This window comes from Diachasma alloeum, unplaced genomic scaffold (genome assembly GCF_001412515.2).
Source record: "Diachasma alloeum isolate Michigan unplaced genomic scaffold, Dall2.0 Dall_scaffold_00214, whole genome shotgun sequence".
NCBI lineage: Eukaryota > Metazoa > Arthropoda > Insecta > Hymenoptera > Braconidae > Diachasma > Diachasma alloeum.
Window position 1 is genome coordinate 617,593 of NW_021680379.1, and position 20,555 is coordinate 638,147.

Consider the following 20,555-nt stretch of genomic DNA (forward strand, 5'->3'; position numbering starts at 1 on the left):
AGAATAGAAATCGAATTTATGGGTATTTTTCCATTATTCGAAAAAATATATCGATTTTCTCTCATTTCTTCTCGTTAAAATTAGATCATAAAATTCTAAAATACTTATATTCCGCCCATATTTCTATCGCAAAAAGGAGAAAGGAAATCGATCTCGAAACGCGCGGCCGATCTCGTTCGAAGAAAAAACAGTGATTCCAAGTTTCCACCGTCAGAAATGAAGAAAACCAAGTTTTCGCCATTTTCTATTTTATGGGTATGGGTTCATTCATTATTCGAAAAAAAAATCGGTTTTGAAAGTTTCTCCTATTTTTAGTTGCTCATCTCCTCCTAAAAATAATAATTTTCTGTTCTAATTTGTTTTTCATTTGGTCCACAAATGATATTAAGTAATGAAATAATTAAATTTATTTATTAACCAAAAATTCGTGAATTACTATTTTGTCTTTTACAATAGGGTTCTTCCATCAATTTCTAATAATTTTTATTTGAACATTTTTCTTTCATCGCACATATTTTTCAACAATTATTTGTTTTTTATTTTAATCATCCTTTTCTCACAGCTTTCCACGTATATATTGCGACACTGGTGAGTGGAGCGAGAGAGATATCGTTAGCTGCATAGAAGAGTAACCTAAGTGCCAAAATACGAGGATTCAATAGAAAAAGAGAAACCAAACACAAATATGGGAACTGGAATTAAAAATTCAAAAGTTCTGGTATGAGGACATTTTTTGGCACTTACGTTAGTCTTCTATACAGCTAGCGATCCCACTCGCGTTACCGCTGTTCTCGCACTTACATTAGAGAACATGCGTCGACCGATAAACACATGAGTGCGAAGTGAGAATAAGAATAATTGAGAATGTCTCACTCGCCAAAAGCCATTCAAATCACTTTGGAATCAATTTCGAATCTGCACCGAAATTCAATTTGTTCAAGTTTATCATTTCAATAATATTTATCATTGAAAAAACAAGTTCTCACATATCTTTTTGTTTGTTGTTTTTTTAAACGAAAGAAGACATAAAGTATAAGAGTTGAAAAAATTCCAAAAAAAGAATGAATCATCTATAAAAAAATCTTTTTCATCACGCTGTGACGAAAAGTGAACTTTTCGGCACGCTCCGCGTGCCTAAAAGTCCAATTTCCGCCACATTGTGATGAAAAATATTGTTCGTAACTCGTGAAAAAATGTTTTTTAGCTCGTGGGATTATATCACTCGCCTTCGGCTCGTGATATAAACCTCCCACTCGCCAAAAAACACTTTTTTGCACTCGTTACGAAANAGTCAAGACTTTCCGCCCTTGATGCACAATATATTATTTCATCACGCTGTGACGAAAAGTGAACTTTTCGGCACGCTCCGCGCGTCTAAAAGTCCAATTTCCGCCACATTGTGATGAAAAATATTGTTCGTAACTCGTGAAAAAATGTTTTTTAGCTCGTGGGATTATATCACTCGCCTTCGGCTCGTGATATAAACCTCCCACTCGCCAAAAAACACTTTTTTGCACTCGTTACGAAATATACTATTTCACACCCCTATTAGAGAAGCGTCGTCTCTCTAAATTCTAATTCTCTTAGAATTCTTTAATGCCTAAAGGAGGTTAGGCGGTGTTTGAGGTGAATTTGAGAGTGAATTTCTGTGGTTCCCGGTAGCTTAGTCGGTAAGAGTGCCCGNATATATTATTTCATCACGCTGTGACGAAAAGTGAACTTTTCGGCACGCTCCGCGCGTCTAAAAGTCCAATTTCCGCCACATTGTGATGAAAAATATTGTTCGTAACTCGTGAAAAAATGTTTTTTAGCTCGTGGGATTATATCACTCGCCTTCGGCTCGTGATATAAACCTCCCACTCGCCAAAAAACACTTTTTTGCACTCGTTACGAAATATACTATTCTCTTTTTCCTAATTTTATTTGTAATCTTAAATATAATAAATCTGTTGCCGATTCTTTGTTCGCGATTCACGCTAAAACCACTGAATGGATTTTGATAGGGTTTTCACTGTTAAATAGCTTAAGGTCCCCAGATGGCTTTAGGCTATATAATTTATTGCGCTGCGTTGCATAGTTCAGTATGCAACGTGGAAACTTCTAGAAAATTCTAGTACTTTCTAGAAAATTCTGGAATTTTCTGAAAAAATCCAGAACATTCTCAAGTTTCTGAGAATATTCTCGGGTTTTCGAGAAAATTGGAAGAAATTCTCCAGTTTTATATCTACCCTGTTGCATAATAAATTGAAATCTAAACGTAGAAACTTCCCAAAAATTTCAAAACTTTCTGAATAATTCTAAAATTTTCCATTCACGGGTTTTCCAAAGAAATGAAGAAAATTCTGGAGTATTCTAAAACAAGCAGGGGTTGAAGCCTTTTTGGGAGAGGGCATCTGACCGTTACTTGATGGGTTATAACTTTTTTTTTTCTCGCCATCAATAAATTGATGGCCGGCTTCCAAATGGTTTGAACCATTTACCAAGATGTCCAGAAAAACTCGAATATCTCGCAAAATACTGAAGAAATTGAGCCCATTTTGAATATCAACTATTGTTATCGTAAGAGGAAAATTCTCTTCAAATTTCAGTTGATATCTTTATTTTTGCACAAGCTACTGTGATTTTTATGAAAAAAAAAGATGATTTTCTGTGAAAAAATGGAAAAATGTAAATATCTCGTGAACTTTCATGGGCGCGAATGCATGTGTTGGTTCAAGACATCAAGACGGAACATAAAAAAAACAAGACTATCGTTCGACAATGGACCTGAGAATGACACACAGTAATCACCATTGGTGCTTTCAACAGAATTTCAGACACAAACTTGAATATCTCAAACTAATAATCCGATTGAGCCCATTTTCAAACATTCTAGTGCAGAGAGGAAACTTTGTACCAAATTTCAAGTTAATATATCGATTTTTGCGAACGTGAGAGTGCTCACAAGCATTTTTAACGAAAAACAGAAAAATTGAAATATCTCGAAAACTTTGAATGAACCGGTATATATATTTTAATTGATTATTATAGCTGAAATCGAGACGAGTATTTTGAAAAAAAATGGAATCGGTTGGATGGTTTTCGAGATATTTGCGAAAAACGATTTAGAAACAAATGGCAATTTCTCGAAAACGGCTGGATCGATTGAGCTGGAATTTGGCACAGAGTTAGTCGTTATTAATACCTATAATCTGACAAAATTTCAGATTTTTCTGAATCACTTTAGCCGGTTAATTCTCCAATTTTCTAAAAGTTGACCACCCGATGGACATCCGCACAGACACACGGGGTGGTCAAACTTCGTATTTTGACGTTTCAGACCATTCTGCATCGTTTCCAAGCAAAATTAGAAAATCGAAAAATAGAACGATTACAATGCTTCCATTCGGAAGCAAAAATTGAGAATAATAACCCGTTTAACATAATCTCGATATTCATTTTTTTCTATTTTACCCGAGCTAAGCCGGGGTCCATGGCTAGTTTATTAATATTTCAGAGGGGATAAAATAGTATATTGTGCACCAAGGGAGGAAAACAGGGCATTCTAACCTGCCCGAGGCGAAGCCGAGGGTAAACTCGCGGTTTAGGATGTCCTGTTGTCCTTCCTCGGTGCACATACTATTTTCCGTCATAACTGCACGGTTAAGTTCGATTTTTCCCTGTAAATGAAAGAGAGTATTGTGGATTATGTCATTCCGAGGATCTTCTAAACCAGTAGAAATCCGAGGAATCAAATAAGCCACTTTCCTCCTGTCATTTGGGGAGGAAAATCAAACTTTCCGTGGAGATATGATGGAAAAAAATTTCCTGAGAAAAAAACGAACAATGCTAAAACTTGATAAAAGGATCGAACTAGGAACTGTAATTTTTCCAAAATTTTTAAACGTCGAGAAACAACGCTAAAATATTAAAGAAAACGACAACGCGCGGCGCCGCGCTCATTGCCATAGTAGAAATTTCATGGCGCAAAAACGTCGCGGCGTGAGTTGGCGCGCGACATTCAATGTTATAGGTGTAGACACTTCGGCTCAATGTCGCAGAATTTCGATCAATTTCTGCTAGGGTGAGCGAGTGATCGAGGGTCAAATGACAGAATTTCATAAAGTCAAACATCATTTGAAATCGGAAACTATAAAAAAAAGATCCATAAACGGATAAATGATGACAGATTCCTGTAAAATATGATAATAAATGACAATAGACAGCATTCCGCTTGACTCTTTTTTTGAATAATCAAAATTTGTTGGATTCTATAAGCAAATCTAGCATCCTGACATATTATGACAAAAAATGTCATTGAATGTCAAATGGGGAGAAGTAACTCCCAGGACAACAAATTCTGTGAAAATTCGACAAATTATGACACATTTTTCTGAGAAATTATGGCATTATCAACGCCGTACTTGTTCCAAATTCAGGTCATATAATTTCAATTTCTCACCCGAAAAGTCGAATTTCGACATCTATGACAGATTTTGATACAATATGAAATATCTGAGAATATTTCTACGTTAAAATTTGCCAAAATTTGTCACTTTCTATCAAAATTTGACAGAATCTTTCACCGCGATTTCCACCGGTATTTAAAAACTGGCGCCCGTCGGCGAGTGGGCGGTAAAAATCAAAGATCGTCATCAGGAACTTGTTCAAAAAAATCCAAGAACGATTCCACATTGTCCCTTCTAATCACACAGAAGCACAATGGGGCACCAAATCTTCAGCTACAATTCAGTCATCGAGAAATGCATTCAATAATTCCATCAAACAATATCCGAAAAAGAGCAAACCATAAACCGTTTGCGCAGCAACATACTGCTCTCCTCCATTAGCTTGCTTCCTTTCCCCCCACCATTCATTCCTTTTTCCACTTCACTCCCATTCCCATCTGTCAGTCGGATAAAAAATTCCAGTGCTCATGATAGTGGGATTAATAAGAGCCTGCAGCTGTGCATAAAGCTCCACTGTGATGGGCGGGTGACGAAGGGAGTCTATAAGCCGCTGTTATTGTTACCTTCCAAAAAATACGTCCTGCATTGGTCACTCCAAAGATTCAGAAATCAGCTAAATTGAGCCAGGTAAATAGCATTGACAAAATAAAAAAACTTCCACAAGCAATCAATTAATTAGCCGAATCATCTGATCTTGAACCATTCCACAATTACCGTCAATTACTCAACGATCATTTAAAATTTTTGCATCGTTTTTTATGCATGGAGTTACAACCCGTTATGCTGGTCACATTCTCCCTAGCATGAGTCACTAGAGTGATTTAAGTGGACAAAAACGTTGATGTGTTAAGGAGATTGTCTTTTCCAGATCGTTGAATACTGAAAGCCTAAAAGGAAGGAGATTGAGAGCTTCAGGGACACCTTCCTGGTGTCGAGTAGTAACAAAGTTGATTAAATGCCTTTTCATCTACGAATGAATCACTCCACAATCGACATGGAGGAGTACTCTGGAGCATCCGATGTCTCCGTTGTCGATGTTTACGACATTGCCTCGGAGATTGGGAAAGAGTGCGAAAAACTTATTGATATATTTGGTACGGAGGCTGTTACCGGCCTCATGCCTAAAGTTATCAATGCACTTGAACTATTGGAGAACTTGGCGACGAAGAATGAGCGGGAGATTACTACTGTGCAGGAATTAACAACGAAAATTTCGCAGCTGGAAAATGATAAGATTGGCAAAGCTGAGGATAGACAAAGATTTGAAAAGGTACAATCCGGAAATCCCAACAGGGGAGAAATATATTAATTTATTAAGGAATAGTTAGGTGGATGATTAATTAACTACATTCTTTTATTTGAAAATATCTTTCTGTATTATAAAAATTCAAATCGACTTCTGGTGATGAAAATTTGGCACTCGAAATTAAGACTCCAAAATTAAGGGTCACAAGGGTCAAAATAAGGGTCATGAAGGTCAGAATAAAGGTCATGAAGGTTGAAATAAGGGTCACGAGAGTCGGATTAAGATTCAGGAGGGTCAGAATGAGTGTCACGAGAGTCGGATTAAGGGTCATGAAGGTCAGAATATGTGTCACAAAAGTCAAATTAAGGGTCACCTGAGTCAGAGTAAGGCTCATAACGTTCAGAATAAGGGTCACGAGGGTCAAAAAAGGGCCATGAGGAGCAGAATGAGGGTCACGAGAGTCGGATTAAGAATCATGAGGGTCAGAATAAGTGTTACGAGGGTTAGATTAAGGGTCACAAGAGTCAGATTAAGGGTCAGAATAAGGTTTAAGAGGGGCAGATTAAGGGCCACAAGGATCAGAATAAAGATCTAATTCAGGGTCACAATGGTCAGATTAAGGATCCAAATACGGCTAACAAACGTTTAAATAAGGGTCACAAGAGTCAGAATAAGTATCATAGGGGTCATATGGGGGTTGACGAGTGGAGTAACCAATTCGAAATAGCGTGAGGTCTTTCATTGATGCCTCTTATTTTTTATTACAGGAAGTGGAGCAGACGGAAGAGCACTGGAGGCAAGAGTCCAGAGATCTAGTCGGCATGGTGACAAGATTGCAGGAGGAAAATCGCAGACTCTCCGAGGCATTACAAGAATCTCGGAGCGACAGTCAGGACAGCGGTAAACAAAGTACTAACCGTAAATCCCCTAACTAATTTGCACCTGCACCATTAGATGAAATTCCTACAGTTCAGCGTTAAATCATTATTGAATGTTTCAACAAATTATTTTCAGCTTTTACAGCCAGTCAAGAGGTTGATATTCAGGTTTTACAACGTTTAAGGAGTATGATTGATAAACAACGAGATCAAATCCGTGCCAGGGATCGAGAAATGTCGCAGAAAAATTTAGAGATTGAGAATGTAAGGATATGACAATCGCTATTATCACAACATACAATTCAGAAGTCTTGAATTATTCATGAAAAAAAGGGAAATTTTAAATATTTTTGTTAGTCATTGTATTTGTTCGAGTTGACCTTGAAGATTTGGATTTTTAATTTGAATTGTGAAAACTTTTAGTTTACTCAGGAAACCATGGAGAGTGTATTATTCTCTCTTGATTTCACGATTATTCTGAACGTCTGCATACATTCACTTCATTTGTGTGAAAATGGATTATTTCCTACAGTTACCACAATTAATGGCATAATTTTCAGTTGACCATCCAAGTGGAAAAACTGACCTCAGTCGGTCGTGAATTGAAACGCAAACAGCGCCAGGCACAAATGCAAGCACGCGGACTAGTTGAGGAGCGTGCTGACTTCCTGGCACAGCTCCAAGACCAGAATCGTGAGCTGATTAATTTACGCGCACGACTCGGATTGGCGCGGAAGGAGAACGAAGACTTGACAAAGTCCAATCAGGGATGTCCCGATCTGACGAACAAGGTTGTCTATGATTTGGATGATCCAGACAGGCCTAGATTCACAACCGCTGAGCTCAAAGAAATTCTGCACGAAAGAAATGAATTGAAAGCTCGTGTTTCTGATCTTGAGGATGAATTGGAACTTTACAGACCGAAACCCGAAACGTCAGTCAATATTATATTTTTTTCAACAATTCCTGTAGAATTTGAAGCTTGTTAATTATCTGTTATTTGAGAGTTTAAGTTTGTAATTTTCATATCATTAGAATTGAAGTTCAGTTATTCATTTTTTTTTCTAACTTGATTTTGCACGCTTTATTATCGCATGTCCGCGGTTTGGTTGCGTCACGTCCGTCAACGTGCTTTGAAATCAGACAGCGGGCAACCGGCATTGACTAGCATACCTGAGACTAACAGTTATACGTAAGAGAATTATGGTTAGATTCTCAGAGCATATCTGTGATTAAATCCAATGAAAGGATATTGTGTTACATTTATCCTTACATTTAAAATTTCCATTCATTTTTATTATTCCGAAACCACATTGTGTCATAAACACATGATGGATTCTTCCTTAACCAAGCCACCTATTTTTTTCAAGGTCTCCAAAAAATCTGAAAAAATTCAGTGGTTTAACGGTCATCAAAAGTACTCTCTGTGATTTTTTTCAGATTTTTTTAAGCATCCGTGATGGACATAAGTGAGAGAAGTGGGAGAAGTTGACCTCCGACAAAAAGAAAGTTTGGAACAAAAAATATGTTTTATCTGAATTTTTCAAATAATTCTTTTATTATAGGAAGAAAGGGGTATAGCGAGTGTAAACTCTGGAATCAGCTTAAAAATTCAATTTTTAGGCATTTCGACATTGTTTTTCTTTCAAAAAATTTGGGTAATATGATGATTCCAATTCAATGTTTATTAATGAATGTGGAAATGGGACAGGGTAAGCTTCGGAGAAGAAAAATAATCATTGGTAACTTTTGAATTCGTGATAAATACTCACATCTTGGTTAAATTGTTGAGGCATAAAAAAAATTTTTTTTGTCTAATTGTCCTCGAGGAAAAGAATCACACTTCAATTTAAAAGTTTCTAACTCTCATACAGACCGGTTTGCGGGAAGAATTTGAATTTTGTTTTTATGACTTTGGGTAACATCAAAGACTGAGCCAAAATGTTAGTATCGATGACAAAGTAAAAAATTACTCAAGATGATTTTTTTCTCCGAAGCTTACGTCCATCCCATTTCCAATTTCATTGATAAATGCTCAATTTCAATCGACATATTACCACAATTTTTTTAAGCAAAACAAAAACGTCGAAATGCGTAAAAATGGAGTTTTTAAGCTATTTCTGGAGTTTAAACTCTCCACACCCTTTTTTTTCCTATAATAAAATAATTATTTGAAAAATTCAGGTAAAAACCTATATTTTTTGTTCCAAACTTTTTTTTTTCTGAGGTCAACTTCTCCTGATATCTATTTTTGTTCGAAATTCCTTCAGATCCAATTATCTTGATCACGGACGCCTAAAAAAATCTGAAAAAATTCACAGAGAGTACTTTTGATAAGTATTAAACCATTGATTTTTTCCAGATTTTTTGGAGACCTTGAATAAAATAGGTGGCTGGATCGAGGAAGAATCCGTCCCATAAGGACTCCGTATTCTAGTCGTATTCCGAATCATTGAACGCAGATTAATATTTTCAAACAACGAAATAATTATCTATTGTTTAATCACAGATATTTTTCTTCTCAAGTATTCCATTTGCTTTTGTCAATGTACAGACATTTCATAGTCTGGCAGTATTTGCTAATTTTACATTACAAAAAATACATTCATTTGATTGTTTCTCATATCTTTCCATAGACCCGAAGAGGACGCGCCTGTTCAGGGGCCTCTGCCTTACGAACCAGATGATGCTCCCTGGAAAAAATCATCAGAGTCTGGCATTCGGAAATTGTAATGATTTGATTTGCTCTATTTCATAAATTCTCACTTGCAGGTGAAATTTTATAACGCTCTTTAATTCTAGCTTCCGGAAAATATTCTCCGAGACAAGTGGAAGTTTGTTAGGCGGTAGCAGTCCAAGAAGAAGTCTCTCTAGTCTTTCCAAGATGGCCCTCTCGGGGAATGGTGCTACTGATACATCGATCTAAACCAAATTATTATCTCTTGAACAGAGAAAAAAACAAGCAAGATGACATCAATTTTCGGTTCAACAATTTATCATTTTTGATCAATTTAGAAGTGGCATAGGTATTCCCAATTCTAACTTGATAATTAACGCTATTAATGTAATCTGTTGCCAAAAATCAGCGAGTATGATAGTATATCGATGTTATGGACTCAACGTTTCGAATTCGCCACTCAACTAGGAAAAAATCATCATTGTTTCATTTTTTATTTATCTCACAACTTGATTTTTATCTTTCGTTTTGGTTCGTACGTTCTAATATTACCGAAATTATATTAGGTCAGGAGATAGTATTTTATCTTCCGTTGTTATTTTCCTTATGAATTAACAAAGTTATGTGGATGAGGAAAAATTTTATGATCCATTCCCTTTTTTTTAGTTTTTCATTGGAAGCATTTGTCATCTAAATTCCATTTAATCTTTTGGTTTTTAGATACGTTTTTCTTGTGTCATATTTAACGCTTCATCCATTCCATTGTTGTTTTCATCCCTTCGGTTGTTATAATTTTGTTAGCGCCAATTTAGACCTGTCATAAGTTTTGAAGCCTAATAGTGATGAATTTTCACACATTTTAACCCTGCATATTTAAGAACTTCATATGGAAGAATCCAAGTTTTTTCGAGTTTTTGAGAGATTCAAATGCAAAGACTTTTTATCAAAGAGTTGTCATATTAACGTAGATTTAGCCAATCAAAGGGAGAGAGGGAGAACATTGAAAGAAAATACCGTAGACATTGTTACGAGATTCCAAATAGGCGGTTCTATAGCATGAGAAGACTAGAACAAAAAAGGACCGTGAATTATCATTTGGAATTAGTCTTTTTTATCTATTGAGGACCCTGAAATGCTAATATTTAGCATTTTTTTTTAATTAAAAAGCATTTCTTAGTTGACATTCCAAAGAATTAATGAATTAGCAAAAAACAGAAATGATCGTTTCAACTAAAAATTGACCAGGAAAATACACAATATATCTAACATCGGGCCCATAGTAATTATCTCTAGAAATATTGACACGTTTATTTTATATCAACCCAATATGTGAACCAATCCATTCGCCTGAGACAAAACAAATGCATATCTGTGTCAATGTAATGCGCAAAACACATGGGCGTACTTTTTTGTAAAACCCAAATGTTTTCTTTGGAGGTGTTTTAATACTTGTTACAATGTCTGTAGATTCCAGAGAACATGTCAAACAAAACAGAAGAGGAGTCACTGAAAATATAGTTTTTAACTGTATATAATATTAAATACTAATGCAATATTATATACTTACGAATTTGAAAATATTGTAATGAAAAAAAAAAGTTACAGAAATAAAGTATCCGATGAAAATTCTTGGGGAAAAAAAATCATTACAACAACAAAAGAGTGAAAATAAGGCAGTATTTACAATTCCTTCAGTTGTACTGAATTGCTATTATATAAAATTGTCTATAAGCTATCACAATGATCTGATTTCAAGAATTCTAACAAAATTTGTTGCCAAGAACAATAAATAAAACCTAATTAATACAGTCTTGATAAGAATTCTAGTATTGGCAGCTATACAAGACATGAATCTTGGTTGTAAGTGCATCAAGGATATGGTAGTATCTTTGTTAACATAAATTTGAAATACAGAAATATAATCTTCAAGTAGGAATAAAATCCTTTGGTATATTCATAACCAGCGATTTATGCCATTTGCCAAGTGATATCAAGGTTTTGGATGCCATTTTGTTTTGGTTAAATCAAATTCATAGATATTTTCTTGGCGATCTATCAATATTTCTCGCTTATAGCCTTTCGAATACTTTTTATTGCATGATTTATTTAAAATGTTGACTTCTTTCATCACCACTACCACATCCTTTACGGTGATACCGGCTAATGCCCCAAAAAATCTAATGGATCAACCATCATCTACAGATCAACATTGTTGAGATTGGCAGCTGATCCAGTTGGCAGGTCTGGTGGTACGAATTTACCAATGGGTTGTATGGCCTGATGCTGTTCCGACAGTTTCTTCATCTCCTGTCGCAATTTCCCAAGAATTGCATGATTTGGTTGATTGACTGCAGCTTTACCCTGGAGTAGTGTTATTTCCTGCTCCAGTTGTTTTTTCTCTTTGAATGACTTTACACTGCGGGAGCCGTAGAGACGGAGAAGGGAGCCCCAGGATGTTATGTGGGGGTGGAGACGCTGGAGGATCTCTTGGGCTGCTCTTTGCTTTCCATCTTTTTTATTTCTACATATCTGTTGAATCAAAATGACTCGTTAATTGGCCGCATTATTCTAGAATCATTTTGAATGGGTCAATAATCAATAAATGTTGACTAATGAAATTTGGAGTGAGAAATTGCCATTTCGGTTACATTACTGTAGAGAGAAGCAGGGATGGCCATCAATATTATATTTCTTCAATATTAAAAGGATTCGCGACTTACATTGATAAATGTTTAAATTTACTCATCAAAATTTTTAAATATGATAATATTAATAGTTTAGATTTCCGATTGATGGTGAATTAAATATTTGATAATACAGAACTGTAAATTTTCCATTGAGTGAATATTTCTAATTTTTTAAAAGGGAATATCGACTAACCAAATAATCGGCAATATTTGAATATTTAAATAGATGATTACTTCAATAATTAAGAGTTTAAGAGTGATGTTAACTAAATCACGGCTTCAAAATGTAACGGTAATTATCATTTATGAATATGGCTGTTCCTGGAGAGAAGTGAGGGCGAGACATGAGTCGATTCCTACTTTGTTGTGAATTTTCCATTTGTCTCGAATATAAATAATTCAATGCTGATAATAAATTTCATCTTAAATTTCAATATCATATTTTCTTCTTCAAATGAACAGTCAATCAATTTCATGAAACTTCAGCCGAAATTGGAATATTATTTGGAATCCCATACAATGCGATTTTCAATATTTCCAATATATTCTGCAGTTTATGTTAATATTGCAACATTTGTTGAATACAAAAAAACTAAAATTCTTTAATTTTGAGAATAAATCAGAAATTGATGGATAATTTGATCTTAAATCCCATTTCAAGTCACAGAATTTAAAATTGGCATGTCATTGTCTTATGCCTCTTATGCCTCTTTAGTTCTATGGTGACAAAACATGAAAGATTCTTTTTGCAGGCATTATTTGAGGACATACACCAGTACACACATACGCACACAAACACACAGACATCATATTGAAAATGGCTTGAACATTTGGTGTAAAATTGAAAATCGATTTTCGGGATGATTGCAATCAGGGTTGGAAATCCATCGATAACCGCAGTTTTTTACATGACATTGTAAAAAACTTGTAATTTACGTAATAAATATGATGTCACACCTCGTAAGGGATGATTTTTACAAGGGTCAATCTCATTATTCATTGATCTCTATTGAATGCGGCGCGTCATTATCTTTTGTCTTAACATTAACTTGTTTCATTCAGCATTCTTAAATGACAACTAATTCAATTGTCTTTGGTAGCTTTTTGAACTCTTCAAAACAAAATGATTCTTTTTAGATCCAACTGGGCTTTTCCGGGGCTCCAAATAAAAGAGTGGAGAATGTAAAATAATATTTTATGCCCCAAATACAGAGAACCGCGTTCTAACCGAAGAAAGTGAAGTTAAAATTTGCAGTTTATCTGCCCTCGAGACATAATATACTATTTTTTACGATATTTATGTATCCAATACAAAAAAATTCTCGAGCTAATTTACGTAAATTACGTCGGTAAAAAACTGTGTAATTTACTAACGCAATTTACGGGCCCAACCCTGATTACAATAACTTTCGTGTCGAGAAGCTAAAGAAAAACGATATTTTCCCTGAAAACACTTATGTAGTATTCAACGAAATGAGATAAATTGGCATCTTATATTTTGTTACTTCACTGCGGATTGAATTTTGTCGTACTTGCTTTATCTATCAAACGGTTCTCGGTAGGTCTATCTTGAATTCAGTCAATGATAGAAGGAATTGTGCAGAAAATAATATTATCGTTCAATGAAAATCATATTCCGTTATAGGAAGCTATAAAATATCACTAACCACAGTAGCCTCGTGTTTCCCCACTTTCATCGTGAATTCGTTCCTCTGATGTTTAAGTGTATTAACCGAGTAATTAATATGCATGTCGCCAAGGCCAAAATTCCTTTGCAAACAAGTAATTAAAATGGCATGCGGCGATGGTTCAGTTGTTTTAGCGCAGAATTCAGCAACTCTGGGATCGGTAATGGAAATTTCATCGAAAAACGATAGATCAGCATCTGAATTGCCTCTGGAGGCTTTCGTTGTTCGTGCAGAATTTGTGGTACTATCACTGGTTGCTTCGCCCGATATTTTATCTCTCATCTGGGGAATGAGAATTTCCAGAGTTTTCCGCGCGGCATCAGTTTTCGCCTGTTTTTTACTGCTGCCAAAACCACTCCCATATTCCATGTCATTGATGCAAACTACTGCAGAATAGGGTGTTGCAGCATTTTCTGGAGAAACAGAAAAATAGTAAACAAGTGAAAATAATCAACTGAAATGAGATAAGTCAACTTAAGGATATCCAAGTATCTTTTACAGTTTGGTACAGACCACACTATAAATTCAACCATTTTCAGTCATCAAATTTGTGTCAATTAAATTGCGTGAGGAGAATTTGTTAAAAATCATAAATATTCAGCGTCATTTAAATTACATTTTGCACAGAATTATTATTTTTCCAAACATTCGTTGTTTCTAAATGAATAATTTTTAGACATGAAATCGATTTCTGATAAAATTCTGAATATGAATAAATTTGTTACAATCCTGAATAAATTATTTTTATGGTGGAAAATTGCTCGTAATTTTCAAAAATTGCAATTTTTAAATTATTTCATCAATTTTCCTCCTAAAACAAAACTTTTCAATTTTTTTCAAATTTTTAAAATGTTTTCTAACGGTTCAATACCGAGATTCAAATTCAGACCTGCAATGTTTAAATAACAAAATCTTTGGAAAATGTCTGGAAGCTTAGGGCCAAATGGGACTCAAATGAAAGCTCTGATGTTCGATGTTCGATAGAAAAGCATTGCACTGGAGAAAAAGAGCTAAAGTGCTTGAATATCCTTAATAAACCATTTTAAAGAAATATATCGAAATTCAAGAGATACCGAAAAATTTCTATAGGGGTTTCTTCTTCGGAGAACACAAGAACTCTAACTATGATTTTCTTTTAAAAGTTATAAATGATGAATTGTTACCAAATTTATCAAAAAGTAGGGGGCTGCGCCCCCTGTTCGCTCCCCCTCGCCAACCCCTATGTGACCCACATATGATCCTCTGACCTTTGTGAGACTTAATCAGACTTTTGTGACCCTTAATCTGATCCTCGCGAACCTTATTTAACCCACTTTTACCTTTGTAAACCTTATTTGCACCTTTATTCTGATCCTCGTAACACTTATTGTGACCCTCATGACCCTTAAGCCGAATCTCGTGACCCTTATTCTGTCCCCCATAACCCTTTTTTAACCCTCGTGACTCTTAGTCTGCCCCTCATGACCATTATTTTGACCCTCATGACCCTTAATCTGACACTCATGACCATTATTTTAACCCCCGTGACCCTTATTTTAACCCTTTTGGAGTTTCAATTTCGAGTACCAAATTTTTATCACCAAAAGTCGATTCAGATTTTTGTAATATAGACAGATGTAGCTAATTTTCCTCTAGATTTTTCATTCGAGTCAACTAAATTTTCCAACAAAGCAAAATTCAACAGAAAAAACATACCTAATTCTTTGAATTTGTACGTGGGCTGTTTTTTTAAAGCATGTTGAACATACTCATGCAAAATACAGACAGAACTTTTCCCCGAAGGATTCATAATCCAGTGTTTAGCAGGTCGTTGTCCCCCAGCATCATCCCCAGCCCCAGGACTGCCATTTCTAGTAGAAGTGGCACTTCCAATCGGAAATGTTATAAGTTTGGTACCGTCTGGCAGTGTTGGTCTTTCCAATTGTTTCCTATGCTTCTTATTCTTTGTAAATTTTCTCCTAGCTGACCATGACTGAAATCTCATGACTTTAATGGCTTTGAACCTAAAGATACTCTGACAATAATTCCGCAGTTGTTCGCTGTCTAGTGAGTGTGCTGCTAAGTTCTCCTGGATTGTTTCAATCTTAGCACTTGGCAGTGTGCAAGCTTCAGCTGTTGGCTCTCGTTCTTTCTCCTTTCGGCGTTCCTCCTCTTCTTCTTGTAGGGCACGTTTGTATTGAAGACATGGCACTGCACTAACAGGTACTTCATGTTTTCGTACACTTCCTGGACCCAGGAAATAAGGCTTTGCGAGTGTGCAAACGCGACTCTGTTTGTGGAGATATAATGGCATTCCACTGTTATGAGTTACTTGGACCCAACCCTCAGGTAAGACGTCGAAATGGTTGTGTCCAATCTCTGGAAATAGAAATAATTAGCCGAATGGTTTTCTACTCTATACATTATCCTAAAAAAGATGAATCTAATTATTTTGCGTTGAAAATTTTAAATTATGGAAATTGCTATTGTATATAGTATAGTTATCTTTGCTAATAATTTAGCAATATGCTTCCGAATGGTTATTTTGCACATCATTACTTTCTATCATGAATAATTCATTGTTTGTTTCATTTTATAAAATTAAATAAGATTTCCTTGTAGCGAATTTTGTCAGATTTTCACCTTAGTTCAATGTTATCAGCATCATTATTCTTATTATCCCTTTTCTTCTATACAACCAACTGTCTTTTCTACACTATTACCTCTACACCTCAGCCCTTCGATAAAATGTTGATAGAGAAATTTCATTTTCACATGCTTGAATGAATTTGAAACATCACATTTGAAGAAATCAACAGAAAGCTCACTTTCAGGGAACTTCATGAAAAATTCCAAATTTTCAACATTCATCATAAAAATCAAATTAACCAATACAGCTATCGCAATCATCTTTTAACTTCGACTTAAAGGCAGTAATACAAACATTTTAAGCTATGACTGCATGCACTGAAGCAGGATATTTAAAGATATCCCCACAATTCTGATTTTGAAAAAAAAATTTTTTGAAAATTTTCGAATAAATCAAACTAACGATGAGAAGGGACACCAAACAAATTTTTTTAGCCATCATTCAATCAATTCAGAACATTTTCTTTTTCGTTGGCGTGGGACAACCGATTTTCGAACAAATTCAAGAATTAAAAAAACTAATCGATGAATTAAATTTTAATCAATTATATATCATATATAATAATCAAACATAAGTACATACACACATGCGTATAGACATGGTCGAAAATTGCATTTTTGGACTTTGGATCATAATGAGTCGATATAACGAAAAAAATCCAAAATTTAAATTTGAACGATTACCATACTTCCATGCGGAAGCAAAAATTAACCAGGAGGAGCATGTTAAAGCCAAGAACACGAAAAACGATGTTTTCGCTTGACGTACGGGGTACAATGGATTGAGTCCTAAATTTTTCTCACTTTTTCGAATACACCGTGATACATCAAGAGTCGCTCGATAACTATTTTCATCAACCGACGACTTTCAAATTTTAGTATGGTACGAACAAGACAAGAATTTCAGGAATTTGTCTCACTGAAACGTTCATGCTTACAGCATAAATGAGTTTTGTTATTCTCAATGGGACGCAATTTTTCGTTGTTCATTACCAGTTTCATTCCAAGAAACCCGTCAATTTGACAATTAAATAACAACATACCATCCAGAACCAGTTTTTCTTTTTCTTCATAAGGCCTGCAATCATTTTTTCTCTTCTTCTTCCCTTTGAATTCCTCAGGAAGACCTGAAATTTTTTTATTCCCAAAATATAAACTGAGTATTTCAAGGCCCGGGTGGATTATCTTTCGAACGTGATCTCAGTTGTTTTTTTATTTGGATAATCTAAAATGATCTCCAATTGCTATTTAGTTTTACATAGCCCTGGAGTCTCTAAAAATTATGATTGTACAATAAAAAAAAACGTTGAAAAAAATCTGAACATTTTCAAAGAGCGTTTTTGAATAATATTGGGAAATAAACCCAATAGGAAGGAAATTGCAAATTAATAATTTGATGTATGTAATAGCTGTTAGGTCGTTATTTGTCACAGTAGTCAATGACTGTCAGATCCTTAATTACCATGATTATCCATTTTCTATTTCCTCTCTATCGGACTTATTTCTTAATCTTTATTAAAAACCCTCTTTGAAAATGTTGTTTTTTTTTCCTTTTTTTATTGTACAATCATAATTATTAGGGACTCCTGCGAGATGTAAAATCCAACGGAAATGGATTATCGGATATTTTACATTATGAAGACGGAAAAACAATCGAGATAACGTTCGAAAGATAATCCTCCCGAGCCTTAAATACGATTAAGAATATCATCTTGCGAATACACTTATGTCCTTTTTTTTACAAATAGCAAAAATCTTATCTTTTTTAAGCACGCAAAAAGATCGCAAACTTCTAAATAATTATTGCAATGGAACAATTTCACAATTAACTAATTATTTGTTCTGTAACTAAATTCTGTTATTCCGAAATTAAATGTAAAAATATTATCTGAACTTGAGAGTCACATGAGGACCATAGGTTTCAACAAAAGGAACACTTATTTAGCATAAAAGTTTTTCTATCCTAGTTTTTAAGATATGTGAATGTGTAAATATTGATTGTTATTGAATAAAAACCTCGGAAAAAAAATGAAGAATATCATGCGATTGCAGAGAAGTTATTTCATTACCTTCCTCCAGCATAGCTTCAATTTCCTCATCAGGTACATCAGAATCCATGCTCTCATTGGTATCAGTGTCATAATCGGACCCTTCTTGATCTGAATTTCTCCCAAGATCATCAAGAACATCAAACTGCCTCAAGTCGTCTTCATCAGCGTCAGATTGGTAACTTTGATTGTATCCATTCGCAATATCAGACATATTCTTTTCGCTCTCCCCATCCCTCTCGTTCTGATCATTTACCCTATGATTATTATCTTGCTCCATCCCCTCTTTCACCCCGTCACCCCCCTCTTCGTCAGAATTGTCATAATCAGGTACACCATCACCAGCACTCGCTGCATGGACTGAATTATGCTCAACTTTGGAGCGCTGAAAGGGACATTGAGATGTCTTGAGCCTCTTGGGAGGTGGCTCCTCCGATCCTGCCTCACTTTCCAGACTTTTCTGCTCCATCAGGACATTATTCTCCTCCTCTCCAGCCATGTTTCTTTCTCACTCCCCTAAAAGACTATTCTTATCAAATTTTCTGCTCAAACAGATGTAACGAATACACAAATTAATACGTTAGGTATCTTTATGTATTGTAATTGTAACCAAGAATATATTTTCTATGTGAAAAATGAAAAAGCGTGTCGCATGGCCACGCCACTTTCACCAATGAGCCCAAAGTCCAATCGATTTGAAACCATTGCTTTCAAAAGAATGGCAACGAAAATTGGACATTTGCATTGATGTTAGCAGTACGAGGCCTGTTCCATTATTTCTCTCATAAATAGCGTTTATCAAATTTCATCAGTTCTTTTTGTTAGACATTATCCATTGGTGCAATAAACAACGTAGCTCCAGGTGCCAGACAGAAGTGACATTGAAAGATCATTCCTGTTGCTGGCTGGAGCTGTACGAAGTTTCTCATCAACTGTTATTCTTTTCATTGTCAACTTTGCCAAAAATTCTCAAGTATTTTATCATCGTAACTCCCTACTGTTTTCGATTGTTTTTGTCATTTTGTATTGCCTGGTTTCGTCATTCCATTTCACTTATTGTGTTAGTTTACGTCATCTTCGGATGAAGGTAAATGGTCTTGATGCCTTGATTAGGTGTAATCTTAATTCTATAGTATTTACGTATTTACTTAACCACCGCACTCAAGATGTTTATGGCTTTTATTGTCGGTCGATTATTTTTAGGGAAGTGTTAAAAATACCTTGGGTTCTCTACTATGCACGTTTAATACTAATTGCTGGAGAGTTTGTACTCCGAAAGAATGACGACACTTGCACTGTGTAATAGAAATAACGAGGGAGAACAGACATTTCTGTTCTTTGTGCCAGAGTGAAGACTGTGAAATTCAATGCTCTTGCATCTCGTCGTTTCGGTGTCCATTGAGGATTGATGTTCTGCGTACGGTAGGTAACGATTTTTTTTCCAGTGGCGGGGATGGGAACTAATGTATACTCGGTCGATAAAAAATAACACCGGGTTCTTTTGAATGCGGCGACAACATGGGACACAACAAGTTTTCAAAAAACATTGAAAATCCCATTTTTTCTATCAGTAATTTAATTCTCAACTTGATCATATTTATTAATCAATAGTTTATTGTTCGCTCAGGGGATCGGTCTCTGTGACTTACCTCGATTATTGAAGATGACGGGTAATAATAATTATTGAAGAATTTAGTGAAGTAACTGAGCCATTTTTGACAGTCAAAAGACGATAAAATATTCCTGGAAATTTTCAAGATTCAATTTGTTGACTTGAAACTTTGGACAGCGATGATTTTCACCGAGCCGTAGTCAACAAGCAGAAAAGTTGAGGGTCAATGTGTGTACATGACCTGGATATCCGGCTATTGTAATCACCGATGAGCGTCGAGAACGCTGTTCCCACAGAGTCACGTGTACACAAACGATCGAAGTCGTCATCTGATCAGTGGTCACTAAATTATTTGTAGCGTCGAACAAAAAGCTTGAAACAGACCACAGCCCATGTTCCCAGTCAATCGAAACACCCGGACGAACCTAATAGGTCATAAGCAATTTTGTTTTAGTTTTTTCCCAAAATTTTTCCGGAAAAGTTCTTGTTCTCCAATTTATTTGTCATGTAATTAATGGAAATGACTTGAAAATGAAAAGATATGAAAGGAGGGGACAATAATGGAAGAAAAAAAATTATGGAAGTAAAAATACAAATAAAGAATGGCATGGAAAAATCCGTCGATACATTTGAATTTTTATTC

General features: G+C 35.3%; 2 protein-coding genes across 8 annotated transcripts; one reads left to right on the forward strand and one right to left on the reverse strand.

Moving 5' to 3' along the window:
- The first annotated feature begins 4,876 nt into the window (after positions 1 to 4,876).
- Positions 4,877 to 10,984, forward strand: LOC107037246 (RILP-like protein homolog). 2 transcript variants are annotated; one of them, XM_015255704.1, is made up of 7 exons: positions 4,877 to 5,075; positions 5,317 to 5,718; positions 6,462 to 6,603; positions 6,709 to 6,836; positions 7,133 to 7,506; positions 9,209 to 9,301; positions 9,375 to 10,984. In XM_015255704.1, exons 2-7 carry the CDS (start codon positions 5,404 to 5,406, stop codon positions 9,496 to 9,498), a joined length of 1,176 nt encoding a protein of 391 aa, XP_015111190.1. In that variant the 5' UTR covers positions 4,877 to 5,075; positions 5,317 to 5,403; the 3' UTR covers positions 9,499 to 10,984. The 2 variants fall into 2 exon arrangements, with proteins under 2 accessions (XP_015111190.1, XP_028981880.1); XM_029126047.1 differs by having other exon boundaries at positions 6,462 to 6,594.
- LOC107037245 (microprocessor complex subunit DGCR8) lies at positions 10,533 to 20,032 on the reverse strand. 6 transcript variants are annotated; one of them, XM_015255701.2, is made up of 6 exons: positions 19,950 to 20,032; positions 18,322 to 18,816; positions 17,296 to 17,379; positions 15,320 to 15,982; positions 13,604 to 14,037; positions 10,533 to 11,778 (listed from the first exon to the last, which is right to left on the reverse strand). In XM_015255701.2, the coding sequence occupies exons 2-6, from the start codon at positions 18,797 to 18,799 to the stop codon at positions 11,446 to 11,448; spliced, it is 1,992 nt and encodes a 663-aa protein (XP_015111187.1). In that variant the 5' UTR covers positions 18,800 to 18,816; positions 19,950 to 20,032; the 3' UTR covers positions 10,533 to 11,445. The 6 variants fall into 6 exon arrangements, with proteins under 6 accessions (XP_015111187.1, XP_015111182.1, XP_015111184.1 ...); XM_015255696.2 differs by lacking the exon at positions 19,950 to 20,032 and adding an exon at positions 19,521 to 19,698; XM_015255698.2 differs by lacking the exon at positions 19,950 to 20,032 and adding an exon at positions 19,454 to 19,698.
- Between the last annotated feature and the right edge of the window lie 523 nt (positions 20,033 to 20,555).